The 27,956-nt window shown below is 35.6% G+C and overlaps 12 protein-coding genes across 12 annotated transcripts; 5 read left to right on the top strand and 7 right to left on the bottom strand.

The window, feature by feature from the left end:
- Nucleotides 1-116: 116 nt before the first annotated feature.
- Nucleotides 117-1,398, bottom strand: RO3G_09693 (uncharacterized protein; the record flags this gene model as incomplete). Its single annotated transcript, XM_067664278.1, has 6 exons — nucleotides 117-181; nucleotides 346-552; nucleotides 717-758; nucleotides 829-898; nucleotides 950-1,053; nucleotides 1,116-1,398. 6 exons carry the CDS (start codon nucleotides 1,396-1,398, stop codon nucleotides 117-119), a joined length of 771 nt encoding a protein of 256 aa, XP_067520379.1.
- Nucleotides 1,399-2,228: 830 nt separating this feature from the next.
- Nucleotides 2,229-6,230, bottom strand: RO3G_09692 (uncharacterized protein; the record flags this gene model as incomplete). Its single annotated transcript, XM_067664277.1, has 5 exons — nucleotides 2,229-5,224; nucleotides 5,295-5,594; nucleotides 5,735-5,931; nucleotides 5,987-6,146; nucleotides 6,203-6,230. The coding sequence occupies 5 exons, from the start codon at nucleotides 6,228-6,230 to the stop codon at nucleotides 2,229-2,231; spliced, it is 3,681 nt and encodes a 1,226-aa protein (XP_067520378.1).
- Nucleotides 6,231-8,335: 2,105 nt separating this feature from the next.
- RO3G_09691 (uncharacterized protein) lies at nucleotides 8,336-8,709 on the top strand (the record flags this gene model as incomplete). Its single annotated transcript, XM_067664276.1, has 3 exons — nucleotides 8,336-8,411; nucleotides 8,462-8,594; nucleotides 8,649-8,709. 3 exons carry the CDS (start codon nucleotides 8,336-8,338, stop codon nucleotides 8,707-8,709), a joined length of 270 nt encoding a protein of 89 aa, XP_067520377.1.
- Nucleotides 8,710-9,000: 291 nt separating this feature from the next.
- On the bottom strand, nucleotides 9,001-9,483 carry RO3G_09690 (uncharacterized protein; the record flags this gene model as incomplete). The annotated part of the gene is made up of 3 exons (XM_067664275.1): nucleotides 9,001-9,163; nucleotides 9,224-9,414; nucleotides 9,466-9,483. The coding sequence occupies 3 exons, from the start codon at nucleotides 9,481-9,483 to the stop codon at nucleotides 9,001-9,003; spliced, it is 372 nt and encodes a 123-aa protein (XP_067520376.1).
- A 1,643-nt stretch (nucleotides 9,484-11,126) lies between these two features.
- On the bottom strand, nucleotides 11,127-12,654 carry RO3G_09689 (uncharacterized protein; the record flags this gene model as incomplete). Its single annotated transcript, XM_067664274.1, has 3 exons — nucleotides 11,127-11,602; nucleotides 11,655-12,122; nucleotides 12,210-12,654. The coding sequence occupies 3 exons, from the start codon at nucleotides 12,652-12,654 to the stop codon at nucleotides 11,127-11,129; spliced, it is 1,389 nt and encodes a 462-aa protein (XP_067520375.1).
- Nucleotides 12,655-13,278: 624 nt separating this feature from the next.
- Nucleotides 13,279-14,499, bottom strand: RO3G_09688 (uncharacterized protein; the record flags this gene model as incomplete). The annotated part of the gene is made up of 5 exons (XM_067664273.1): nucleotides 13,279-13,881; nucleotides 13,928-14,044; nucleotides 14,092-14,207; nucleotides 14,258-14,410; nucleotides 14,457-14,499. 5 exons carry the CDS (start codon nucleotides 14,497-14,499, stop codon nucleotides 13,279-13,281), a joined length of 1,032 nt encoding a protein of 343 aa, XP_067520374.1.
- A 2,737-nt stretch (nucleotides 14,500-17,236) lies between these two features.
- On the top strand, nucleotides 17,237-18,747 carry RO3G_09687 (tubulin alpha-1 chain; the record flags this gene model as incomplete). Its single annotated transcript, XM_067664272.1, has 3 exons — nucleotides 17,237-17,269; nucleotides 17,409-17,601; nucleotides 17,660-18,747. 3 exons carry the CDS (start codon nucleotides 17,237-17,239, stop codon nucleotides 18,745-18,747), a joined length of 1,314 nt encoding a protein of 437 aa, XP_067520373.1.
- A 2,037-nt stretch (nucleotides 18,748-20,784) lies between these two features.
- RO3G_09686 (uncharacterized protein) lies at nucleotides 20,785-21,786 on the top strand (the record flags this gene model as incomplete). Its single annotated transcript, XM_067664271.1, has 2 exons — nucleotides 20,785-21,162; nucleotides 21,214-21,786. The coding sequence occupies 2 exons, from the start codon at nucleotides 20,785-20,787 to the stop codon at nucleotides 21,784-21,786; spliced, it is 951 nt and encodes a 316-aa protein (XP_067520372.1).
- Nucleotides 21,787-22,469: 683 nt separating this feature from the next.
- RO3G_09685 (uncharacterized protein) lies at nucleotides 22,470-24,061 on the top strand (the record flags this gene model as incomplete). The annotated part of the gene is made up of 4 exons (XM_067664270.1): nucleotides 22,470-22,566; nucleotides 22,749-23,086; nucleotides 23,142-23,399; nucleotides 23,447-24,061. The coding sequence occupies 4 exons, from the start codon at nucleotides 22,470-22,472 to the stop codon at nucleotides 24,059-24,061; spliced, it is 1,308 nt and encodes a 435-aa protein (XP_067520371.1).
- A 364-nt stretch (nucleotides 24,062-24,425) lies between these two features.
- RO3G_09684 (60S ribosomal protein eL29) lies at nucleotides 24,426-24,723 on the top strand (the record flags this gene model as incomplete). The annotated part of the gene is made up of 3 exons (XM_067664269.1): nucleotides 24,426-24,462; nucleotides 24,515-24,579; nucleotides 24,643-24,723. The coding sequence occupies 3 exons, from the start codon at nucleotides 24,426-24,428 to the stop codon at nucleotides 24,721-24,723; spliced, it is 183 nt and encodes a 60-aa protein (XP_067520370.1).
- Nucleotides 24,724-24,905: 182 nt separating this feature from the next.
- Nucleotides 24,906-25,496, bottom strand: RO3G_09683 (uncharacterized protein; the record flags this gene model as incomplete). Its single annotated transcript, XM_067664268.1, has 1 exon — nucleotides 24,906-25,496. The coding sequence occupies one exon, from the start codon at nucleotides 25,494-25,496 to the stop codon at nucleotides 24,906-24,908; it is 591 nt and encodes a 196-aa protein (XP_067520369.1).
- A 395-nt stretch (nucleotides 25,497-25,891) lies between these two features.
- On the bottom strand, nucleotides 25,892-27,511 carry RO3G_09682 (uncharacterized protein; the record flags this gene model as incomplete). Its single annotated transcript, XM_067664267.1, has 1 exon — nucleotides 25,892-27,511. One exon carries the CDS (start codon nucleotides 27,509-27,511, stop codon nucleotides 25,892-25,894), a length of 1,620 nt encoding a protein of 539 aa, XP_067520368.1.
- Between the last annotated feature and the right edge of the window lie 445 nt (nucleotides 27,512-27,956).

The raw sequence follows: 27,956 nt of genomic DNA, 5'->3' as shown, positions 1-27,956 counted from the left end.
TGTTACAAAGAAGATAGAAACGCTTTGCTAAATAACATGATGAGATTGATTTAATCGTAAATTATTATTTTTTATTGTGTACAAATTAAATAGAGAAAAGAAAATATAATTTGATTTTAATCTTCATTATCGCTCATCACAATTGTTTCAGAATCAGAATCGCCTTCATGATATAAAGTAACTAGATTGCAATGATTAGATCATCAATATAAGTGTAGTAAGATAAAAAAGTACCTGAATTAAATTTAGCAAAGGGATCTTGTACTGATAGGCATACATAATTTGCTTCATCTATGCTTGTTTCTGAAAAATCGCTGTCCTTATGTGTAAGTATGTCCAGATTACTTCCAGGAACAATGGGCGGAGTCATGTGACGTAGCAAGGCAAATTTGATAGACTTGAAGAATGGATGTGACTTCACCTCAGAAGCACCTGCCTTAGAACCCAACCGTTTTGCTTCTCGCTTGATAAGTAGTTGTCGAATAAGTGATTTACATTGATTTGAAACCGCCTGCGGCTCTTTCTGAAGTTTCGAAGGTGGGAAACTGACCTCTGTTTTAATAATATTAAAAAAAGTTTCATTTCTATTGTACCCCTTGAAGGGTGTTGTTCCATACTACAATGAAAATTTAGCAGAATGCTTACAAATGCACTTATCCAGATACTTGCCAACATTTCATATATTAAAATCCCAAGAGTCCACCAATCCACATTACTTGTGTGTCCTCTCCCTTGGATTACTTCCGGAGCAATGTATTCTAATTAAATGGTTTAATTAAAACGAAGATTCAAGGAGAAAAGAAAGAAGGAAAACCCTGTCTTTTGTACTACCTTCTGTGCCGACAAAGCTGTTTGTTCTTAATTGAGCAATACAGGAACGTGTATCAACTAGAGGTGGCTAGCATAATAAAAATAAGCTTTTATATAGAAATGTTATGCGCTTAATTACAGTATTAGGAGAGTTAAAAATACCAGGAGGTCCTGGTGGCAAAGACTGCTTGCTGAGATCAAAATCACTAAGCATCAAATGCCCACTTTCATGTAACAATATGTCTAAAATAAGAAAGTAAATAAACATATTTTATGAATGGCAGTAACCATTGTTATTTGCTTACTTTCTGGCTTTAGATCCCTGTAAATAAATCCTTGAAGATGCAAATACTCTAATGCTGCTATCACTTCTGCTGCGTAAAACTTGGCACCTTCTTCACTCAAGCATTTGCCAGGTCTTGACTGTAATGCCCTAAAGAATTCGCCTCCTAAACAGTATTCCATTACGAAATAGACATGTTCTTGACTTTGAAATGAATGATAAAGTGACACAATAAAGGGATGATTGGCACTCGAAAGGATTTCCTGCTCTGCTAATACACGTTTGACTTTATTTCGACGCAACATTTCTTTCTTTGAAAGCACTGATAAAACGAAAAAAAGTTAAACGTTTTCTTTCTAATCTTTTTTTTTTATCAAACAAACCTTTCATTGCCAATAATCTCTCTGTGCCTTTTTGTCTCACAAGATAAACCTTACCAACGTCGCCCTTACCAAGTAATCTTATCTTTGAAAAACTATACAATTAGAGTGAGTAATACAATCATAGTGATTTGTTTTAGTATGCTAACCTGCTAGGTCCCACCTGAACTTGTTTTACCTTTACACTATTAGCAGCATAAGATCTTCGGTTTATCTTTTTCGATACGCATTCCGACACAGGAGGCACCATCGTCGTTGCCAGGGAAGCTGTGCTTGATGAGTAACTCTTTTTTCGATCATGTGCAGTAAACCAACTGTTGCTCTTTAATCCCTTTTGATGCTGTAAATTTCCAAAATCGTTGGGTAAACCAAAAGCCAATATCTCTTCATGTTCTTTGATTGGTTTATGATTAAATATGGACCGAATGCGGGAAAAATGAGGTGTTCCGTACGTGGAAGGAGACCGAATAGAGGCCATATTAAAAAAGAATTGTCAAGAAAAAGTAAAAGAAAAAAAAAAAAAAAAAAAAAGAGGAGAATATATAAAGACATTGTATGATTTGTTTACTCCTTTTTTTTGGTATTGTAACTTTTAATAAGGAGAAAAGAATATAAAAGATTTCCTTTTGTATATAAAAAATATTATTACAGGCTTTTTATCAAATATAAAAAGAAGGGAAGTGCAAAGCATAATTTCAAAAAAGAAAAAAAAAAAAAATTAAAGATAAACTATGATACACACAAAAAAAAAATAATTAAGATCCAAACCAAGTTTCCCAGCTATTTTGATTAGTTTCCGCAGGATCCTCATTGTTGAGTAGATCAGCAACCTTTGTCACTGCAGAGGACATTGGCTCAGGCTCTTTTTGTTGTTGTTGAGATGGTACTCGTGCTGTCTCTGAATAAGCAGCGTGTGCCGCTCTATTTTCTGGTGGGAAATAGCCCATCGATGGTCCCATTGGATATGCATGGGACGACGTAGAAGGTTGGGATATTGGCGTGGATGCTGCTGAATGAATAGGTGACGAGTAAGAATAGGTTTGCAATGTTTGGAAATGATGAGCGTTGTTATGTTTTTCAAAAGAAGGTGAAACTATTGTACTACTGCCTCGTTGGCGCGAGTGAAATCGGTCAACGATTTCTTTAAGTTGCATCTTATCCTCATTGTTGGCATAAAAATTACGAACCTGTATCACCGTCTTTGATTTCATCGCATTTGCCAATTTTTCCCAATCTCTACCATACATTTCCAAGTATTTCAAGAAATCATTTCGCTCAGACACAGACCAGTAAGATGAATATGAGGAGCGTTTATCTGTCAGGGACGCCGTACGACCTAGTTTACGATTACCAGACTTTGTCACGTAATCTCCATCTGTCCAATCGTCGTCTACCATATTATTTTCTGTTCTACCTGATGTCGTTCGTACTCGACGCCTTCGTTGTGCACCCACAATACCGCCTCCAGGAGGTAACTGTGGCGGTGGCGTGCTTGTTCCTAATGCTATGTCCTCATACGAACTTGGTGTCCTAGAACGTGCCACATCTTCTCTATTAGCTCCCATTTGAAACATGCCAACTAATGCTGCTGCCGCGTCTTCTTCCTCTGCTTTTAAATCTGTTCGGCCGCTAAATGAATTTGCTGTGTCGTCACGAACATTATTATTTTCTTCGTTAAAGACGTTGGGTCCGTTTTTACGCTTAAAGTTGTGATAAAAGTTGCGGACCTGCTCTTCTGTTTTGGAAGGTAAAAGTGAAGAAACTCGTGAAAAGTTTCGGCCGTATTGTTTAAAAGCTTCTATTACTGTTTCTTTTTCTCGATCTGTCCATTTAGTGGAGCCTCCTGAATATACTTTTTCATCCTCCTCCTCTCCAGATCCTTCCATAGTACGTCTGCTCACGTCGTTTGGATAGATCAAATCAGCTAGTTGCATAGATTCACGTGGTGAACGACCTTTACGGCGTTGTTGTTGCTGCTGCTGATACTGTTGTTGTTGCGGTTGTGGACGTCGTTTAGTTTCTTGCAGCATCATTTCTGGATCATCTGAAGCACTACTTGTTGGACGCTTGGATTTTTTTCGTTCAGCTACTGTACCCCAATAAGTATTTGCTTGCTCTAACTCACGGAGTTCTCGATTTTTACGTTCAGCATCTTTCTCTTTAGCCTTTCTGGAATTTTGAGCCTCACCAATATCAGCCATTAATGCCGAGCCTTTGCTCTTGGCCTTTCTTGTTGTTGAACCAGACTCGCCTGTCACTGCACGAATGGCAGCAGCAATTCTATCCCGATGTTTATTCGCCTTGCCTCTTCTTCCTTTTTTCATCAGAGCTTTAAAGTCGATCTTCTTCTTTTTACGATAATAAAACAAGACACACTGAGGTGCTGTTTTAGTACCAATGGCTCTTGAAATCCGTTCAAACTGTTTTGGGTACATCATGTAACTTTCCATAAACGTTGTTACTTCTTGCTGATTCCAGATATCGCCTGTATCGGGTCCAGTATGATAATAGCTCAGTGGATCCTCTACTAACCCGCTGCGGTCATCGAACGTACGCATGCGTTCACGAACATCTAATATCATAGGTGGGATAGTAGCTGTTGTCTTCTTAGCACGTGATTCAGGGTTTCTCATCTCTGCTGTCTCTAAAGATTGAATAATTTCCAGTAATTCAGCCTCTGAACGAGCAGCATCTGAAGTATACAGTCCATTATTTGCATATGGAGTGGATGTCCCATCATTTTTGAAACGAAGTGCATCAGGAGCACCTGCAACAAATATAACATTGTCGATGTATTCCTCAGACTGGGGTTCATCCCGTCTTCTATTTGATCCACGATGATATTTATCAGATCCTTTTTGTTCGTGATTCCTAATACGATCCAAAGCAAGATTCTTTTCTTTCCACTGGCCATAAAGCAGCTTAAATTCATTCTTCAAGTATCGTTCCTTCTTCTTTAACGCAATGTCTTGTATATGCAGAGCATTTGAAATCTTTACGCGCAACTTTTCAAATTCATTTATATTATTTTGATAGCAAGTATATTCTTCTATGCTGTTGTATAAAGGTTTGGACCATTTTTCTTCTTCTGACCAGTCATCCATGTTTTCTTCCTTGTTTTGCCATCCACCAATCATTTTTGAATTTTCTTTTGCCACTTTTCGGTTATCTTGAAGAATTTGCTCACATAAACGTTCATCAGACTCGTCAGTCCCTCTGAGTTGATTAATCAATAACTGAGGTCGTTTTCGCATCACGGGTGAATCTGTCAATTCCATGGGATTGGTCGTATTTGCAGTATCCTCATCCATAGCTTGAAGCGCCTGTTTTCGAGCTTCCTCATGCTGAGCTTTTCGAACAGCTTCATACTCTTCGTCCTCATCATCTGCCATCTCAGGCTCCTCATTCATTTTATTCTCTTCTTCTTCACGTTTTGTAGCAGCTTCAAGCATCTCCTCGTATCGACTAATTTCGTTTTCAATATGATCAATGCGTTCAACAATCTGCTCTTGTGTCATCTCCAAACGAGCAGGTGAAACAGGTCGTTCTTGTCCTTCCTCTTTTACAACTACTTTTTCTGGTGTATCTTGTTTTATTGAACTTTCAGGAAAAACTTCAGTTTGTTGTAATTGCTGTTGTTGCTCTTCTAGCTTAACTGGTTCCTTCTTTGGCATTGTCTCAGCCGCTTGAGCTGATTCTGATTTTATTTCTGTCATGATCTGCTCAGGCGTTGTTGTTTTCATCTCTGTATCTTTCAGAATAAGCATTATTAGATAAAAATCAATTTCTTTTAACGATAAAATAATACCTTGTGTTTTTACTTCCTCTGACATTAAAATTTTTTGTTCTTTTTTTATGCTTTGTTGCGGCGCTGATTGTGGTATAGGTTGTATCGACGGCTGTTGCTGCAATTCTGTATTTGGCTGCGTTTGAGTCAGCGCCTGCGCTTGCATCTGCAGCTGGGGTTGTTGCTGGGGTGGTGCTTGTTGCTGTTTTTGTAATTGCGTCTGTGTCTGTGTCTGTGGCTGTGGCTGTTGCGTTTGTGCTTGTGCTTGTGGCTGTTGCGGTTGTTGTTGTGGTTGCTGCTGCTGTTGTTGCTGTAGTTGTGGTTGTGACTGTTGCTGTATTAATGGTTGTTGAGGTTTTACAGGGTCATTCATTCGGCTATTAAAGTTATTGTATGGTTTTTCTCTATCACGCTCACGATCCATCATTCTCCTATCATCAGGTTGCGGTCTCCAACTAGGCCTTCCGGCTATACCTCTTGCACTGCTGCTGCTATTTGGACGATAGCGATCATAATCTGAAGGTGGGGGCCTTCTGTAATAGTCTCTATCATCTAATCTATCACGTTCATAATAGGGAATGCCAGGTGAGGGAGGCAAGTCCCTATCACTTCTGTATGGCTCACCACTAAATGGGGGAGGGCCATAAGCTGGAGCATCATATCGCATATAACTAGTAAAAGCATTAGCTTTTTTTTCGTTTTCAAAATATATGAGTTTTTATTTACCGTCTATCGTAATCACGACGGCGTTCTTCGTCTCTGTATCTTCGTTCACGCCAATCGACATATCTACCATAAGGCTCTGAGGAAGTGGAAGGTATTGGCTTATCATCTTTTATATCTTTTAGGGCGCTACTACTGCTGGAGGATATTTTATCTTTAGGTTCTAATGGAATTATGAATGAGTAAATCTTTAATTCAAAAAGGATTTTATCTTCTTACCATCTCTTCGAAGTGAACCTGGTGCCATTTTCGAATAAGAATGTGGAGGAGGAGGATAGTGTAGGTCATCACGATAATAAGGTGCATATCTATCATTTCTTTTTAATTGGACATGTAAATTGTTGTTGCTGTTGTTTGTTACCTTTCTCTTCGAGGAGGTAAATATCTATCATCTCTCATCATTCTTTCACGATCACGTTCTCTGTCTCGCAAGTCTCTATAATCGTCCAAAGCAGCTGACATACTTCGACCTGATCTGTAATTATAATCATAGCGATATCTTGAAGAAGAATACCTTCCATCACTATAGGGTGGTGGTGAGCGTGATCGAGAGGGTGAGCGTGAGTGTGTACCATGAGAAGATGTTGAGCCTGCGACGCTCATTTTTTTTATATTTAGTTTATATAAACGTGAAAATATAAAAAGAGAAAGAAAAAAAAAAAAACTAAAAAAAAAAAAAGAAAAAAAGCTGACGTCAATGTTTCGCAAAGAAAATTGAGCCAATAATGTGAATAAGTTAATGAGATATTTTTTTCTTGCTCCATTAAACTGTAATAATAATAGCCCTTAGTAAAATTCATTCATTCTGGAGCCCCAGCAAATTCTAAACTGTTCTCAAATCAAATATAATGTAAAAATACAAAAGGCGTTTTTATTAAACATCTACTGCGTAATGGAGATCCCTCCCCTTAAGATGACTCTTTTACGTTGAGCAAGAAATAGATGAAGATAAAGAACTTGGAAATTCTATATTCTTGTGAAAAAAATTATCATTTAAAAAGGAAAGCCCATTACTTTACTGAGATTCTTCTTGTGTAAAGCTTTCATTTTGTAAATATATACACATATATATGTATATGTATGCATCAACAAAAGCTTCCTCTCAGTATTACTCTTGCTGGAATAGGATTTAATGTTAAATATTGAGTCAAGGAAAGTATGAATCAGGACTCAATCAATACATATGCTATTAATTTAAATCAATCGAACTCAACTTGCATTAACAGACAATTTCATGGTTTGTGTTGCATTGTTAGCACTTTACAAGCAGCAAAAGTACTAAAAGTCTATTGCCGCTGTATCTAGTATTGCTAATGTATTTATTATACTGACAATAAATTCAATTTGGCTTTCTATAAAGCTCTTTTATTCATCCGCTTCTTCACGGACTGTTCAAGCAAGTGCAAGTATTACAAAGCGTTTTTAAATCTAATCTTAATCCCAACTTTATATATAAATACAGCCTTCAACCATAATTAGTAAGCTCTGATGCTATTAGAACTGTCCGAACTCGATAATGGATCTCCTAATTGCAAGGCTGATGCGTATGTGGATATTTTTATTTCAAAATCTACAAACGATCTTCATTCTTTTGAAGAAGTGAATGTTATTTGAAGTCGTACGAAATTGTTTTTATAGCAAGCTGAAGCTGAAATGCAGCAATCATTTGATGAAGATGATTGGCATGTAGAGTTTTTTTAAAAAAAATTTCCATAATATGTAAGCTTACACAACACGATTGCTATGCTATTACCTTTAGACTCCAGATTCATCTTTTACTTGCTGCGTTGCCAAAAGAAACGTACTATCTAGCCGAGAAAGCGATATTTTAGTATGATCATGCGGTTGAGCATTTTGGGCAGAAATACCATTTGTACAAGCCAGTTTGTTCAGGATCAGGTAATAATAAGTCTCATTCATTATTACCTCAGTGACACTTGAAAGACCTTCATTTTCTATTCTCTCCTATGCAATTCTTAAATCTTTTTCGTTTCAGGAAAAAAAAAAAAAAAAAAAAACGAAACCACGAAACCACGACAATAGGCAATGTGATTTTTAATAAACTGATTATTTTTTATGTCTTTTGATTGTTCAGTTTCTTTCTATGTGACCTTTCATGCTCAAATGATGCTTGAATGAACAGAAAACACTAAAATGGAATAAGAGAATGAGAGTAAATAAACGATGAATCTTTAAATAATCTCTTTGTTGAATTTGTCGGTGATTTGATATACTAAATCATTATTGATTGGCTGAAGAATATTTATGTGTCTTTTCATTTTAAGGCTACCTTTCTCGCCCCCCTCCTTTTTTTTTTCTCTCTCTCTCTTTCTCCTTTATACATACAAAATAATGGGTATTTTAGATGAAATAAGATCTCGTAATTTTTCTTTATATGCGCAATGGTTAGGCGTTGTATCTATAATATGTAAGCAGAATATATATGAATTAATATGAGAAATTCACACATGACGATAGTGTTGATTGCACTTGGCGTGGTATGTTTACTCAGTAATATTCCATTTGCAATCATTGGGTGGATTTTGGCTTTTATTTTGTTTTTTGTTGAAGTTCCCCTTTGTACACGATTTTGTCCTACAAGTCCAAGATTGTAAGGTGTAAAAGATGATACAAAAAGCATATAATAATACTTGATTATTTTTAGTGATGCATTCATTGCTCGTTTTGAAAACTCTTATTATCGTGGTGCTTTATATATTGTGTAAGTGTCATAGTTATAGATCTCACACTCATTCACACGTACGCACAAATAGTTTCTCTGTGATCATGTTCTTATCAAATATTGTTCAAACCACACTTTTAAACATTCCAGCAGTGACTTTATTACTTACCTTTATTTCTTATGGTAACAATAATAAAATGTATATTCATATGAGTGTTATATTAACAATAATAATTCAAGTTATTGCTGCATTGAAAAACCAGCCTCACGCAAGTACCAAAATATTAGGTGGAACAGGTGTAGACAATGTTGTTTAAATAAATTTATTATTATTTTACAATTCATCAAATTGACGAGCTAATTCATCTAATTCATTCTTGGCACCATTATACTTTTCTTGTAATTCCTCATATAACTGTTCCTTGTCAGCTAATTCTTGTTCAAGACGTTGAACTTTACGTTCGGCTTCTTCAGCTCTTAAATCAGCATCATTGGAGCTTCAATAAAAAAAAAGAAGGTCAACCCACACGACTCTTTACTTACATTTGTAAACTTACTTTGCTGAAGTAGTTTGTAATTGAGATTCAGCCTTGTCTAATTGTTCTTCCAAGTTCTTTGTACGGATTTGAAGAGAAAGGATTTCGTGGTCCTTGGCAGTGTGTTCTTGTTCAAGTTGCTTAATCTTGGCTTCATATTCTTCACAGAGAGCATTAGCTTGTTCAGCTTGAGAACGAAGAAGGGTGAGTTTCTATCAACCCTTTAAATAAGCAGTCCCTTGTATTTTATCTTTATACTTTACCTCTTTAACTTTTTCCATTACTTATGTATAGACTTTTTTTTTTTCAAGAACAGGAAAAAGAAAAAAGAAAATAAAAAATAGGCTGTCTGTTCTTTTTATAGAGTTTCCAGCAATAGATATAGTGTAACCTCTCATAAACTGACGAAAGCATTTTTTTTCTCTCATTTTTCAAATTGAAATTCCGGTCATCTTTATAAACCCAGTTCAATTGTCCCTTTCTTGCATTCATTGTAGTATGCTCTTTGTTTATATATAAAAAAATTAAATGTAGTATGTTTATTAAGCAAAAATATATCTGTGAAAATAAACGTTTTTTTTTGAAACATTTGTTATGCTCTAAATGACATATACTGAAAAGAATAGTCTTTATTATAATATACATTTATATAGTAATAAGTGAAACGCGTTGAAGACATACGCTCGCCTAATTTATATATGTGCGTTAATCACTTACATTTGTTTGCTTACCTGATGCAATCCCTTTAGATAAATTAGCAACCCTTTCTTGATATTAAAGAAGCAGTCGTAACATGGCCGACTTGATGTGGCGAATCATAAGGTCTTATTTAATGTCCCCTTTGAACAACCCTTTCTCAGCAAGAAATTTGTTTCATCCTTCATAAGATCACATGAGCTTACAGAATCAAATGGGTGAACCTTATTTTTCTAGGTATGTTCAACAGTTTTGATATCAACGTGTAAAAGAAGATGCTTGTTTGCAAGTTATTTTGAGTCCATTGCATTCGTAATTTATTTCACATCCTTTATCGGTGTGGAAATAGACTATTTACCTACAGAACTTGAAACGCTGACACCTTTCGAAAACGAAGGTATGAGCAGTACCATCCTCTTTTCTTTTTCCATTGAAGTAGAGGGATTTCATAGTACTTTTTATACACCATATTTGATGCTGATCTTTATCATAAAACATGAAAACCAAGCAGATAAACTCATTGTCTATAAACACTATTCAGTCATCCAGCTTTAAATTGGATTCTTCTTTCACATCCTTTTTAAGCCCTTATTGGCCATCCATATTCTTATTGCAAGCATTTATAAACTAAATACAAAAGCTTCTTATATGATTATCTTGTATACTTTAGCATGTTAACAGTAATTACATCAACACATAAACAACGATAGAAACAAAGAGTTACGGCCTGACACATGCGATACAACTCATTTTGAAACCAATCAAAACCTCCCATAAGCAAAAAGACGCAACCTAGCCTTCAAATTATTTGAAAACTACCAAGAGAAATAGGAAGCACATGAATCCATTACAGCTGAACTTTTTATTTTATTTACATGCTTTTTTTTTTCATTTGGCACTCTCAGTTAAATGTTGAAATCAACCAAGCTAAAACTAAATGATCTTTATGTATAATACACACTACATGTATCATATCTAAAAGAAGTGCGAGCCAAGGTATAAGATAACAAAGGTTTCCATGCTTTGAGATCATGTAAGTCTCAATTTGTTAAATACATATAAACTGTTATAATTGCAATATGACTTTATGAGATACTATAGACTACTCATGGCCTTGTTTGCAAAAGAATGAGACAAGATAGGATTGGGTTCAATATGAAACCTTTCGAGTATTCATTTTGTTTTTATGTACATAAGCTTTTAAAGGAAAGAATACAAAATGTTGCTGTTAATTTTTTATACACAAAGAAGAGCGTCCTTTTTTCTTTTCAGCCAATAAACCTGGCGGCTCGGGTGTGACAGCGACTAGGTTACCTCTCTGATAGACACCATTGACAACAGAGACATGGTGAACATGACAAGCACCAGGTTCATCCATCGTACAGATATCCACTTGTTTTACCCAATCATCTTTCATGATTTTCTCTAATGAATAGCGGTGACTGGGATCCACTTCAAGTATACTCGTCATCACGGACCGAGATTCTTTAGGGAGCAAGTTCAGCAGTCTGAATTTTTGCTGATTGTGATTGGTTGCAAATGATTTAAAGGCAGGATCTGATAGACGAGGTAAACGCCAAGGGAAGCGACGAGTCGTCATACAGACAAAGATAATGCCACAAGACCAAATATCTGATAATCTTGGATCATAATTAGCTTGAGTGTATTGCTCAGGAGCGATATAAGGATCTGAACCAAAGACACCTAAAGAAGATGGGATATTTAGTTTTTAAAAGGTTGAATAGGAAGCATGTACCTTTCATCATTGTTATATGAGATTCAAATGGATATTTGAACACAACAGAACAACCAAAATCGATAATCTTGAGTATTCCCATATGATCCAATACTAAATTATCCAACTTTAAGTCTCTGTGTGCGATTCCCATCGAATGTAAATAAGACAAGCCATTCAACAATTGACGCCAACAACAAGCGACTTCTTCTCTAGACATCATACCACTCATGACAATATTAAATAGATCGTTAGGGGCATATTCCATGATTTCATAAAACTGATTATCGTGCTGTATCATGTCCAATGTTTGTATGACATTAGGATGATGCAGTGTAGAACCAATACAGAATTCAGCCGTTAATTTCTTGATGTAATCTTTTTCTGTTTCATGAACACGTCGTTTACGAAACTGTTTGACAGCATAAAACGTCTTGTTTCTTTGTATCAACCGAACTGTTCCACCTGCTCCTTTACCAATCAAACGACCTAATAAATAATGCTCTCAATAAATAACTCAAAATTCTTGATCATGCTCTCTCCCCCTTTTTAAGCAAAAATAACTCAAACACTTACCCCATTTACCATAACGATCTTGAATGTTTTGTTTAAATTGATTACCAAACAAGTCATCTTCCATTTGGTGTTCAGAGATAAATAATTTTACAAGATCAGACCAAGCTGAGTCCTTATTTTGATGTGTTACTAGATGATGATAATGAGTTTGAAGATAATGTTGATTATAAAAGGGTTTTTTGAATATAAATTGAGAAGGTAATTGTTGATTTGTATCACTCTTGTTGCTTGTGATGGAAGAAGAAGAGGAAGATGAGGAAGGTGGAGAGGGAAGAAGGTCAGGACGTTGATTTCTTTTTACATCATTCAATAGTTTGGTCAACTCATGAATATCCACAGCAAAAGGATTATCATTTGAATGTAAATGACGAGTGGTCGCATTGGTTGGAGTCACTATGGCTGATGGACTGGGTGGAATGGATCGATCGGGTGTGAAAGGTAACATGGTGAAAAGAAAGAAAGAGAGAAGAAGAAAATGATTTAATATTTTTTTTTTCTTTCTCACTCGACATTATCTTATCGGGTGATATGAGTTGTAAATAAATATGCCACAAAGGAATCCTTTACAGTCAAATTAAAATTTTATATATTTTATTCACTTTCTCCCTTTTCTAAATCTGTCGATTTTTTTTATTTAAAGTTCATTTTCCTTCTCCCCCCCCCCTGAACTGTGTTATTTTTATTTTATTGTAAGCTTAGTTTTCAAACAAAAAAGGGGCAAGTGAAGAGAAACAGTCGCTCAAAGTTCCCTTTTTGATAGTCAACTGTACTTCTTGACTTGAAAAAAAAGAGGATGACCGGCTGAATGAATTCAAAAGAAAAGCACACTGAAAATCCAACATGGATCGACTGTCCCCTGAAGCCAGGTTACTTGATTTAGACAGTGAACTATCAATATTTGTTCACTTGGATGCTGTATATCATTTATGGATGTCATTTGAATAAACAAAGGCTTAATTTCAACTACTTGATTATTTACACAATCATCTTGACCAACCAAAGCAATCTAGAAACAAAACGAATAAAGAAAGCGTTTTTATTAATAAAAGATACCTCTTTCCTAGAATGTTTAAAAGAATAAATAGGTAAAAATGAAGACTAATATGGCGACACCCAACATAACTTGAGGTGGATATCCTTCTACGGCTCGAGGCTTTTCCAATTGAGCTAAATGTTGATGAACAGCATCCAAAGGTTGAACTGTAGGCGCAAGTTTTCTACCGCCCACAACCTCTTTGCGTTCACGCAGTCCTTCATCTTGTGACTTTTTAAGTTGTTCTATTTCCTTTTCGAGTCTTTTGATTGTCTCCAAGGCTTCCCTTAACCTCTTCTTTTCTTCACTTTCTTTTTCTTGTTCTATTTCCCTCACTGGTACTGCTGCGATTGGGGTGGGTTGCAAGGGTTCAGAAGGAACTTGTGCCTCCTCCTCCACAGGTGGCGCTGGCTGCTGAGGAACTGGAGGTACAATAGAAGTAGGAATTACGTCATTATGAGAAGGAATCTGACTCTCTTCTTTGTTCGCAGTAACTTGTTCTGATGGCTCTTGTTCTGTCGCAGTGATACCAGTGGTGGCAGCAGCAGCTGTAATTGCAGAAGCGGTCGCATCGGTAGCAGTCTTATCAGCATCCGTATTAGCAGAAGTAGTGGTTGTAGTCGTAGTAGTGGCAGCAGTCTATGTGAATGTTTATAAACATCTTTTCATCTTCTTTTTTCTTTACCTTTCCTACATTATCATCAGCCATCAGTTCATTTTCTTCCTTCTTTGGACCAACAAAGACACACTTAATCTTGTGTTGATGCATACTTTGTCTATCTGTGCTCTCGATGTAAGACCACTAATAAAATAAATTAATTAATTAATGATGGTTGTTTATGCTATTACCATGCTTGATATATCTTGTTGTTCCAGTGATTCATTTAAAGTAGCTGTTTGTACAAGAAATTTATCTTTACATTTATAATCCTCAGCAGGTTCTTCTTTAAAAGGTTGCAAGATGACTAAAGAAAGTGTTCAGTAAAGCAAAAAAGGCTGAAAATGATGACCCTACTTTGAACTTCAATCTCTGACTTTGGTTCGATTCTACCAGCATTGGGTCTTACACAATATTGTTTAGGAGCAGTCGTCTTTACTTTAAAGATAATCGGATGATCATTAAGATTCTTTACAAAGAGTGATTCCTTTGATAGACGCGTAAAAGGACCTTGATAGCATTAAATAAAATGTATTTATTAACTAATAAACCTTACTGTGAAATAATAATTCTTCAGATGGTTCAACAATAACCGACATTTTTATATAAAGAATTTATCAAAAAAAAAAAAAAAAGAAAAGAAAGAGAGAAACAGATGGAAAATAATTAAAATGTTTATCACATGTTGATTAAAGCTCCGTTAGTATGGTGAAGATGTACGCCATTTAATGTTGAAGGAACGGAAAAATAGCAAGGCCTTTATAGAAATGAAGCGTTTCTATTCAATTATGAAGTGAAGAACAAAAGAACCTCTTTAACTTCTTTAATCTTTCATTCCCTCTTTCTTTATTGCATTTTTTTTTTCTTTTTTAGCCACAAGACTAGAATGGTCCAATTGAGTGTAGATTAGATGAGAAGATACACTCTGTTGTTAGTCTAATGGCTTTGTATGAAAGTATACTTCATGATTAGATGATTATTCACCATGCTTCTTGTTATATAAAATGCTTTTGTTATCCTTCAACCTGTCATGCTTTTTATCTATAAAAGAACATTGTTAACAAAAAAAAACAAGTTTGGATTTTCTTGTAAACATTTCTAACTTTATCTTTTTGAGAAACAAATACACACAGAGGCATATGAATATGAATCACATAAAAGTCAAGATCTGCTTTAGTTTCTTATTCAATCAAAAGGAATAATAATCTTGTGCCTTTTGAACAATGTTATACCAAATGGAATATGTCTGCTAAAGAACTTTAGTTTTGCAGCAAGAAAATGTATTTGACCCTATTGATCTCAAAAGCAGAGGAGCTGAGAAACTAGGACGAAAGCAATAGACGGTTAACAGTGCAGCACGATGGTCATGTCCATTGTGATACTATTTTCAATGTGGCTGTGTTGATGCCTTGCATGTTCTCTTGATGCCATTGATCCGCATGTTCTTTATCCTTTTGGAGACATTGCATTTCTGTTCTATTCACTTCCTCTTTCCTGTCCATCTCGACACAACCCCAGTTCGTTTGTTATGACATTTGAGAAAGAGATGCTCACAATGCCCGGTTTTCTTTTTTTTTTTTTTTTTTTTTTTTTCCACTTTCAGTTAACATATTCTCCGTTAAATCAGAAATTTTCCCCCTTAATCTTTCATTTGTGAAGCTTGATTTGTTCAGGTGGAGATCTTTGAAACCTAGTTGGAAGAGTTCAAAATATAATGAAATCAACTCATGAAAGATTAAAAACAAATAAACTCGCCCTCTTTCTCCAAATGCGTACAGAGTTGATGGAGAAAATAAAAAATGGCGTCATCAAAATAATCGGCAGACTATTTCTTACCGTTTCAGTACCACTTTCTTTATAGTTCCTTGTTATTTATTTAGTATTCTTTTAAAGTCTCTCTGCTTGGTCTGACTTCACGCCTTTTATTTCAAGACAGTTATTTATCTGTTCTCTCTCTCTCTCTCTCTCTGCTTTTCTTTGTGCTTTCCTTTCTAAGCATTGTCAATAGAGTAGCATATAAACTCATAAAATAAGTGGACCATCAAAAAATACGTTTTTCATATGCCAAATGTTTCTTTTGTCAAATGTCGCATCATATTCTTAACTAAAGTAGCTGCGCGTTTTGGACTTTTGGTAGTCTTTTGATAGTTCAATCGTAACTATATATTTGCCCGGGTTGTAAACTAGACATGCTAAAAGAAGTAAAGAATTGACATAGGGAATATAATTCTTTTTTAAAGTCTAAACTTTTTTACTACTCGTTTTTCTTTAAGCGATCACTACTTCTGTCTCTCTATTTTTTTTTGACAACGAATGTTTTTATTCTTGAGTGCATCCAAGATATTACAAATCTTGCTACAGTCTAACAAAAAAAAAATCCTTTTAAAGAGCTTTATATTCTAGAAAGAAATATCTTAACTATAAAAAAGCAGGTAGACTCAGATAATGCCCGCTACATTTTACATGACTGTGTTGGCGATGAGGCCGTAATTTAGAATTAATTTAGAAGGATTAATCGTTATGTTTGGCAGGAGTACTTTTTTTTTGTGTTGCAGCTTTTTTATTATTTGTTTATTTGTTGGAAAAGCCGACATTTTTTTTTATCCTCAGTGTTTAGGCAAAAGTGCATAGAATGTGTGAAATGATAAGGCTTGTTGGTTTATTGATTTTAATCACAACATGTTTTTAACACGCAGCTGAATTAAAAAAGAAGACACATAAGCTGTTCTCGTGCTAAAATAAGTAAAGAAACTAGATTATACTAGAATAATTTATGCTTAAGCCGGTTATATAAAAATCGAATGTAAACATGAGATCTTTAAATATAAGCAACATTAGAAGCCATAATACGACAGTGACAGGCACACTACAGACATATAACATCATAACCTTCTTTATCAACCGTCATCAATCCCACGAGAAATGGGACTGACGCAATGCAAACATTCATAGGAATAGCGGAACGTGATCCGTTTAGTTCACTTTAAATGCTTAATAAAATTTATGTATTACAATAAACACTCTACTTTTCATCTTGCTGAAAGAGAGAAAGAAAGTATTTGATTAGTTTGATCAATTATCCTCAATGTATCTTGCCTAACAAAATGAAATAAAAAACAATCGTGATCTTACTGTAGCCCTTTTTCTGTTCTTTATTCACTTTTAATTTCTCTTTAAACTCCTTCTCCCCCCTTTTATTTTACTCGTACAACAAAACTAAAAAAAAAAAAAAAAAAAAAAAAACGCTAGAACTATTTTTTTTCCAGGTTTGTTTTTTTCTTTTTTTCTTCTTCTTAAGTTCATTCGTAACTCTTTGAACAAAAATAAACAACTTTTATGAGAGAAATCATCAGTTTACACGTTGGCCAAGTAAGTGAAAGAAGATGATCAGAAGGAAATTTTAGTTATGTATGCTTCATAGGCCGGTATTCAAATTGGTAATGCCTGCTGGGAATTGGTAGATAAGCTTCTATTTCATAAGTGTGTACATTTATTTATTTCTTCATAGTATTGTATGGAACATGGCATTCAACCCGATGGTCAAATCCCTGCTGAGCAGAAAAGCACCAACAATTCCTTTGCTACCTTCTTTAGTGAAACAGATGGTGGAAAACATGTGCCTCGTACTGTCTTTGTTGATTTAGAGCCTACTGTGGTGGATGAAGTGCGTACGGGTGCATACAGACAATTATTCCATCCGGGTAAGTCCATTGGCGTCTTTGTTTTACATGTTCAATTCATACTCACTGATTAAAAAAGAGCAATTAATTACTGGTAAAGAGGATGCTGCTAATAATTATGCTCGTGGTCATTATACGGTTGGTAAAGAACTGGTTGATTCCGTGTTGGATCGTATTCGTAAATTGGCCGATAACTGCTCCGGATTACAAGGTTTCCTGGTGTTCCACTCCTTTGGTGGTGGTACAGGTTCTGGATTTGGTGCTCTCTTGATGGAACGTCTGTCGGCAGACTATGGTAAAAAAGCCAAGCTTGAATTCTCAATCTATCCCGCTCCTCAGGTTTCCACTGCTGTCGTTGAACCCTACAATTCCATCTTGACTACCCACACCACCTTGGAACATGCCGATTGCTCATTCATGGTCGATAACGAAGCTATCTATGACATTTGTCGTCGTAACTTGGATATCGAAAGACCAACCTATGTCAACTTGAATCGCTTGATCGCTCAAGTCGTCTCATCCATCACTGCCTCCCTCCGCTTTGATGGCTCACTCAACGTTGACCTGAACGAATTCCAAACCAATCTGGTCCCTTACCCCCGTATTCACTTTCCTCTGGTGACTTATGCTCCGATCATCTCCTCCGCCAAGGCCTTCCACGAGCAGCTCTCTGTGCCCGAGATCACTTACTCTTGCTTTGAACCCAACAACCAAATGGTCAAATGTGATCCTCGTAATGGCAAGTACATGGCCTGCTGTCTCTTGTACCGTGGTGATGTGGTTCCCAAGGACACAAACGCTGCGATTGCCACCATCAAGACCAAACGTACGATTCAATTTGTCGATTGGTGTCCTACCGGTTTCAAAGTCGGTATCAACCATCAACGTCCTACTGTCGTTCCCGGTGGTGATCTGGCCGAAGTTCAACGGGCTGTCTGTATGCTGTCTAATACGACTGCGATCGCTGAGGCTTGGGCTCGTTTGGATCACAAGTTTGATTTGATGTATGCCAAACGTGCCTTTGTTCACTGGTACGTTGGTGAGGGTATGGAAGAAGGTGAATTCTCTGAAGCCCGTGAAGATTTAGCTGCTCTCGAAAAGGATTATGAAGAAGTCGGTGCTGATTCATTGGGTGATTCTGAAATTGAAGAAGATGTTGAATATTAAACAATCGGAGGGATCTCTCTATTTCACAAAGAACAGCTCAATTTGAATTCCTCTTTTTAAAAAAAGAAAAAACACTGTTTCATATCTTATAAATTATTAAAAATAACACAATAGCCATCATAACTTTCATTTAAACCAAAAGTCTGTCCAAACAAACTATTCGCGCTTGTTTCTAAGATTAGAAAAGTGGATCAATTACTCCAAAAAAAAAAAAAGAAAAAAAAAGACTGTAATAAGCTCGAAAGTATGATCCGTAAAATAAGACATCCAGCCATCCCAATGGAAACTGTATTTCCTTATGAAAAAAATTCTGAGTTTGAAGCAAATTTCATGCAGACCATTGACTCTGCTCTGTTTCAGATCTTTTTACTTCTGAAAAATAAATTTTTACAACTCCTTTCAAGAAAGGAATTGGGTTTATTCTTTTTTAATCAATGTCAACACCCATCTACCAGACATCTAGCTATTGGGATTCATTTGCTATTCATTATCACAGCTTGAATAGATAAAGCTTATGTTGCTTCCTGTGCAGTACATTAAGTAAGATTGAACTTTCCATAAATGCTTGTGGTTGTATATTTGCGTTTTTCTGGTGTATTTAAACACATGTAATATGACAATTAAGTGCCTCTGTTGAATGTTTCAACAGTACTCATTCATTAACAATTGTGCTGCAAAAATACCAATCGGAAGTCGATTAGATTGTAAGGATGACCTATTTCAGTAGAGAGCTTAATTATACATCATTGACCTTCTTACTGCGATACTAAAAAACTTGATGATCTCATGTAAATGAAAAGAAAGGGAAAGAAATAATCAATCCTTTTTCTTTTATATCAACAATATAGAATTAAGCAAAGCGCATTTATCTATTGTTCCTCTTTACCACCCCTTTTTCCTTTCTTTCTCTCTCTCTCTCTCTTTTTGTTTACTATCCATCTCCTTTTTTTAAAAAAAATACATACTTTCTCCCTGTTTGTTATTGTCTTTGTAAACCAGTAAAACAAGTTAAAAAACAAGACGCATTGCATTTAGCAAGGTATAATTCAATAAAGCAAGAACAAGATACGATTCATTTTTATGTTTTGTACATTCATACAACTACAACTTTTATAATTATTTGTAGTATAAATCATTTCTTATAATAACATGACTTCGAGTTTTCTTATTTAATCGAAATGTAAAGTAAATTTTTTCTATTATAAAGTCCCTTGACTTTAAAATAATACTTTTCAGTTCATGCACCCATTTTTCGTGAAACGTTTAAGGGAGGTTTTGAAGAGAGAAAGTGTGAGAGAGAAATTTCGCTGCATGAATGATTATGAGTACTAGTGACAAAGATATTAGTTAGAAAAAGAAACTGAGAAAGTATGAAGTTGTATATAAAAAGAGAATTCCTTTTAGCTGGATTTATTTGGTTGCTTTTTTAGTCTTGCGCTTTTTTAAAAGAAAGAACACGTATCTTGTGAATAGTCATATTACATAATGAAGGTGTGAAATGAACTAAAATAACTGATTATTTAGTCATTAAGCTATGAAAAGAAAAAAGTGGAGCCTGGCAGGCGCTTGGTTAAATACAATTACTAACATACGCTTGATGATAGACGTCATGAGTAAAATAAGCGCCAATCATTTGAGCTAATGCACCTAGCCAAAGCCCATAAACCACATACATCATATACTTATTTGGTATCAAACACATTTATTTCGCATATTTGTTTTGTCAAAAGCAAATTGAAATATTCTATAAAAGAAGATGCGGAAATAGGCTTATTAAACTTCGTCCTCAACAAAAAAAGGGTTTACCCCCGTCAAATTTTAATATTAAAAACTACATTTAAAAATAGTTTCCTCTCCTTCTGATGCTTCTACATATAACCTGGTTTGCTTCCATCAATTCTATAAGAAGGAGAAAGAAAAAAAAAGTAAGAGTAGAAAAGGGGTGGAAACCGATTAACAGATAGAAAAAAAAAAAAAAAAAAAAAAGATTAAAAGCACACTGTTTTTTCTTTCTTTCTTTCTTTTTAATTTATTGTTATGAACCAAACTACCATCAATTATACAACAACCAGAAAGCCCATCAAAGTAATTCATCATCTTTTTAATAAAATTACGCATCAATTCGAAAAAAAGTATCCTAATCGACGCTTAAATCAATATGGTACACTACAAAAGAAAGTTATTGGTACAGGTGCTTCTGCTACAGTAAAAATTATACAAGATCATCCTCACCGTACATTATATGCAGTTAAAATATTTCAAAAGAATAATAAAAATCATAAAGAAAACCAACTCTCCAAGAAGAGATTATTGAGCGAATATTGTATATCTTCTGTATTAAACCATCCAAATATTATAAACACAATTGATTTAGTATTGGATACCAAATATCGGTATTGTATTATTATGGAATATGTAAGTAAAAATAATTTTGCATGAAAAAACCAATACTAATTTTGTTAATAGTGTTCAGGAGGGGATTTATATTCTTGGATAAAAGAAGACAAGTTGATTGAATTACATGATATCAACAATCTTTTCAAACAACTTCTTCAAGGCCTTGCTTATTTGCACAGTCTAGGTGTCGCCCATCGAGATATCAAACCAGAAAACCTGCTCATACAACCCTTAGGCGGTCATTATCAACTCAAAATTACAGATTTTGGTGAAGCTGATGTCTTTCGAGAGATATTACAGACAGAGAGTCGACTATCCGATGGCGTATGTGGATCCATACCCTATATGGCGCCCGAGGTGTTTCATCTCACAAGCTACGATGCAAGCCAAGCCGATGTTTGGTCAGCAGCAATCGTTTACACCTGCATGAGGCTCAAAGGTGTGCCTTTCTTTTCAGCTAGGTCTCTGGATGCAAACTATCGGCTTTATCAATCCAAGTATGCCAATCGGCAATACCCAGCTTTTGATGTTTTGGACAAACAAAGTCAAGACGTGTTGTATGATATGCTCAATCCCGATCCCGAAAAGAGATTTACCATACAAGACGTGCTCAAATTGACTTATTTTTCAAATGTATCATAATATACAACCATCTAATATTTTGTATATATCCCTTCCTTCCCATCTTATTTTGGAAATAACTTTTGTATATTGCGATTGCTTTATTTTGCAAAATACAAATAAATATACATAAAATCTATAAACAGACACCTCAGCAGTAACAAAGATGCACATAATTCGAGCAGTGTAGATCATTTAACTTGAAGCCACTGTAAAATTCCTAGGAGTACCTCGGCCCTGCTGCAAGTGCCGTTTGCCCAAATTCATACATTTCTTGCGCCGGTGTCTCCTTTTCCTTATTTATCTCTCTTTTACAGATAAAGTAGCTCCGTAGTCAATGATAGGCATGTACCAGCTAATCCTCTGATCGCATTCCTTATTCTCCTTTTCCAAAACACCCCACATTATTTTCACCAAGGCTGGTTTTGCTCGTCGCGTAAAAAGTCAGGGAACTCAATCTACCCTTTTTTCTGGTTATCACGCGTCATATAAATGTGTGTTCTCCTTTACACCTTCCTTTCTCTGCATTCATCTACTATTTGTTGCTTTGCAGTACAATGTTTTCAATTCGACTATAAGCACGTCTTTTTACATGTGTTTGTGATCACCTTCGCTGTTTTAATTTCTTTTTTTTTTTCCCAAAAAAAAAATCTAATCTGCACCCTACCTCTTTTTTTTCCCTACACACAAAGACTCTTTTATACATGTTTGCTTTACGTCGACCTATCACACGTCTATCTGTGATGGCTTATTCTACAAAGATTAAGCCTGCTCAGCGAGTGTCTAATTTTGGTAGAGATGGTAAGAGGAAAAAAAAAAGAATAGACACTATTTTTGCATATATTGACATATTACGTACTCAGTCTGGTCCATCTTTACTCCACTTGCTGCAGAGACAAAAGCAATCAATTTGGGACAAGGTTTTATGAAGTATGTAAATAGATGTAGAAAACAATATAAAAATTAAAGATGATTGTAAATAGTTTTACTCCTTCAAAAGTTGTTCAGAACGCGTGTAAAGAAGCGTTGGACAAAGCTGAATCCAATCAATATTGGTGAGTGTCACGAGGGAAGAGGTATAAAAAAAATTCAGGCTGTATTTTCTCACGCAGTATCCTTTAGCCATCCAAAAGGCCTTTTACGCCTAAGAAATGCATTATCGACATCTTACAAGAAAGAATTCAATGGCCGAGAATTAGACCCTGAAACAAACATTGTGATCACGGCTGGTGCAAATGAAGGCATATTTGCTGTCATGGCTGGGTTTTTAGATAAAGGAGATGAAGTGATTGTGATGGAACCCTTTTTTGATCAATATATTGTAAGTGGATCCATCATTTGAAGGAGAAAAAGGAAAGGTGACAAGTTTAGGATAGCCAAATATTACAATGAATGGAGGTGTACCCGTTCATGTTCCTTTGAGACCTCCTGCGGATGCTGACCATCGTGCTGTTTCTTCTCATGAATGGACATTGGATATCAGCGAGCTCGAATCAAAAATCACTCACAAGACAAAGATGCTTGTACTCAACACACCTCACAACCCAATTGGTAAAGTTTTTACCGACGATGAACTGAATGCTATCGGTCAAGTAGCTGAAAAGCATGACTTGTTGATTCTCTCTGATGAAGTGGTAAAAAGATAATAATGCCATTTGAATATAAAATTAAATGCTTATAGTACGATCGTCTTTATTATCCACCTTTTGAAAGAATTCCTAGGATCGGAAACAAGTTTTGGGATCGTACGATCACTGTTGGATCCGGAGGCAAAAGCTTTGCAGCCACCGGTTGGCGTGTAGGGTGGCTGATTGGACCCGATGAACTCATTCAACATGCCTATGCAGCTCAATTGCGCATCATATTCTGTGTCAATTCGCCTTGTCAAGAAGCAGTGGCTGCAGGTGTGGAGACATCTCTAGTTGAACCTGTATTTGAGCAGCAAATAGAGGATTACATTGAAAAAAGACGCATCTTGTCCAAGGCATTTGATGAACTTTGTCTTCCTTATACTGTGCCTGAAGGTGCCTATTACATCTTGGCAAACACAAGCAAGATTCAGATCCCTAAAAACTATCCATTTCCTGACATATTGAACGATCGAGGCGATGATTTCAAAATGTGTTATTGGTTAGCCAAGGAAATTGGCGTGTGTGCTATTCCGCCTTCAGAGTTTTATTCAAAAGAGCATTGGCCATTGGCTTCCAAATATGCTCGATTTGCTTTTTGTAAAACAAATGACGTATTGGAGCAGGCTGTAGATCGATTGAGAAAATTAAAAGATTACATTCAATAATGTGTGTTTTTTTTTTTTCTTAAGTGAAAGCTTTAGAAAGTCATCTTTATAGAAAAGATTCAGAGCAATAAAAGAAAAAAAAAGTAGCTTTTTTTAATAAGCATTTTTAAAAGAATACGTGTCTTGTAAATCTATTATTTAACAATGTGCACTGTAATAGATTGAATCGGGCTTGTTCGGGCCGGACTCTAACCCTTTGCTCACCTTCTTGCATCTCTTTGAAAAGGTCAGCGATTACCAAAATTAGATGAGGAAACTTCAATTAGACAGTTTCCTTCTTTTTTAAAACTTCGATAAAGGTAGCTTTTTACTTGTAGTGGATAGATGGATGATTAAACAAAAAATGATGATTAGGTAGCGAAAAATGGCCAAGTCAAAGAATCACACCAACCACAACCAAAGTAAGCCTGACTTCCAACTTTTTTTTAATGTAGTTAACATTTGACATTTTAGACAAGAAGGCTCACCGTAACGGTATCAAGAAGGCTGCTACTCACAAGTACCGCTCTCAAAAGGGTGTAAGTTATTAAAACTTTGACAGGGAAAAAGATGTATTGAATTAATCTTTTTTTTCTGGATAGTTGGACGCCAAGTTCCTTCGTAACCAACGTTTCGCCAAGAAGGGTACTCAAAAGGCCCTTGCTGCTGCCGTCAAGAAATAAGTTGACCGACAGAACTTGAATATTGACGCGAGTTGCTTTTATTTGGGCGTACGCGAAATAAAATCAGTCGAAAATATTCAAATGTTTATCAATTTGGGTTATGAAACATGGAGGGGGAAAAAAAACGATAAGCGCATGGGGGAAAAAATGCATAGTGGAGGATAAACTGGTGTATTGTGTGATTACAATTTTGAATGAAATGCAGACCAATTGGGTTTCTTTTTGTTCATGAAGGACATGATACCATAAGCTGCTTCTTCTGATTGCATCATACTTAAATAAGCCCGTTTGACATGCTCTTGAATTCTTTTCGTCCTTTCTACTTCATTTCCTGTCTCAATGGCATGTACTAATCGTTTAATGTCCGACATAGCACCTGGAGCGGATTCGAGCAGCATGTTGACATAGTCATTCACCTTGGAGTTCAACTCGTTTTCTGAGGCTACCACACCAATACCAATGCTTTCCATCTTGACTCTTTGACCTGTCAACATGTATTCCTTTGCTTTTTGGGATCCTAATTGAGGCACGATATATTGAGAAATAATAGCTGGCACAAGACCTCGCTTCACCTCTGTTAAGGCAAAATAAGCATCTTGATGAGCAACGCGTAAATCTGTTGTAAACACCAAGCCGACACCACCTCCCAAACAGGGACCATTGATTCTAGCAATGATGGGCTTTGGATAATGATAGAGCGTCTCATAGAGTCGGATTCCTTGAGCAAAGGACTCTTCCAATTTGTTGCCAGTGCTGGTTAAGGAGAGATCCATACCTGTGCAAAAGAATTTACCTGAACCCGTCAATACGATCACTCGAACGTTTCTGTCAATTTTGAGTTGGTCCAAGTACGATAGAAGTTGCTCGTTCATGGTTGCAGTTAGCGCATTACCTTTGTTAGGTCGATTTAGTGTGAGAGTAGCAACGTTGTTTTCTATTTTTAACAATACTTCTTGAGACATTTTTGATATTGAAAGAAAAAGAAAGAGAAAAAAAAAGAAAAAGAAAAAGAAAAAGAAAAAAAGGGAAAAAAGCATGACAAAAGCTTTAATTTGATGTATTTAGTAACAAGTTACACACACCCTTGCAGTGTTTTGCTTGTGGAAATTTATCCATTTCAGTATTAAACAGAATACAAGGCCCAGCCAAAGTTTACAGTTTATTGATTTCATCGTATTCCCATAATCATGCTCATGATCATATCTTTAGCAGTATCAAAATCGCCTTGAGCTGATACAAGGAATTCGTCAACATAATGACGATCTAACCTTGGGAATAGATCACAAAGATCGTCCAGTGTCAATTCCCATTCTTCTTCTACAGTTGCACTAATGTATTTACTCTTCATCATCTTTGGCATATAATAACTGCTATTACTGCTATTGCTATTTCTTCTGTGATCACTGCTACTGCTACTCGTACTTGGTATTCTTGAATTATAAAAAGAATAGTAAGCGCCCTCCAAGTCCTTATTGTAAGAAGGCCTTCTGGCTCGATAATGTTCGGGATAATAAGTATCATTGCTTGTTGGGTATCTTGCTCTTCTAAAGCTTCTTCTCTGCTGCAAAGGTGGTTGATCGACATAATCAAAATAATCATCTCTTGGTACATGACGATGATGATAGCCTAAACTCGATTTTTTTTTGGAATATTTTGGTTCCTCTCGTGTCACGAATTCTTTTTCAAAAGACTCCTCTTGGTAGTAATCTTCTTCTTTCTCTTCCTGTTCTTCTTGATCTTCTTGCTCATCATAATAGTAAGTATCCTCATAAATATCTCTATTTGAATTTGTCTTTTTCAATATAGAGACTGTCTGTTGAGGCGTGGAAATATCAGAGGGAGAAGAGGTCTGTTCTGTTAGATAGGAGCCTTGTCCGTATCCCTCATCATCTTCTTGTTCATTCGTGAAAGAAGAGGGATTTAGTGAGGGTAACTTACTTAACAGTTCATCATTCAATTGTAATTGTTGCGCTCGTAAATCGTTTGATTTAGTTTTACGTTTAAAGATGCCTAGGAATTTTTTAGGCTCTTTTGGAGGTGGTGTATATCCAAACCAAGCATCAGGAGGACCCTTTTGGGCTTGCTTTGTAACCCAAGACATCAAACCTGTCTGCGTTTCCATGCATTGAACGTAAGCATTTTCTACATCAAAATACATAAGGTATACATCAATCAATAGCTCAAGTGATATTTTACCGTAAACGTCCATTCTTTCTTGACGTGATTCAATTTGTTTTATTTGCTTTCTTCTCAAAACAGTTATATGTGATTTGCTTAATTCATCTTGTTCGTACGGTTGTTGTATGACTCTTTTCTCATAAGAAAAGCTTGTCCTTTTCGGTTTACAAATGTTGATGGCATCAAATAGTGAACTATGACTCGTCTTCTTTTGCAATACTTCACCATCATTTTGAAAATCATGAAAAAGTGAGTTTCTACTTGACCTTCTGCTTAAGGGTGACAAAAACTGTTTGACATCTTCAATAAATGAAGAGGCACGACTACTCGGTCTACTCGTACTACTCGATGGCCTGCTGGAAGTTAGAGGAGGAGGTTCGAGATAGGCTTCATTCATCGAGGGCATACTTTTCCTGCGCCCAACTGAAGTCTGAGGTAGTTGTAATGATTGTTTTAATTTGTCTGCAAACTGACCGATATCAAATGTGAATGATCTGGAACGCTCTCTTTTCTTCTTTGTCGGTTGGTTGCAGTTGGAGCAAAGGTTAACTTGAAGAAGCATTTGATTGGATGTAGCAATAGGTCTATTACATTTATAACAAGTAGCCATTGTATGATGAACTGGTGCAGGTATTCTATTCATAAGCGTTAAATACAATCATTTATAGTTTGATATGTTTTACTCTTCATCACTATCGCTTTCAATTAAAATAGGTCTTTCAAAGCTATTATATTCATCCTTTATTGATTTATTATCTAATTTATCCTTTAAATGATTTATCCCTTAATTATTATTAATTGCTTACCAATGAGATTTTCAATTTCTTGAAATAAATCATTGACTGTATCTAATCTACTTATTTAATATTCATGTTTGCGGCTCTTCTCATTGTCATTACCCGATTCTTTATAGATTTCCATATCATATATATAAAAAAGAAAAAAAACAAAAAAAAAGCTTGATTTTTACCGAAAATGATATTTATTTCTTGTATAAAAACATACTTCCATTTACGGCTCTTTATTTTTTATGTATTGTTTTACAATTTTTTATA

Source organism: Rhizopus delemar, genomic scaffold (assembly GCF_000149305.1).
Source record: "Rhizopus delemar RA 99-880 supercont3.7 genomic scaffold, whole genome shotgun sequence".
NCBI lineage: Eukaryota > Fungi > Mucoromycota > Mucoromycetes > Mucorales > Rhizopodaceae > Rhizopus > Rhizopus delemar.
The sequence above is the reverse complement of the archived record's forward strand: the minus strand, read 5'-3'. Positions and strand labels throughout refer to the sequence as shown.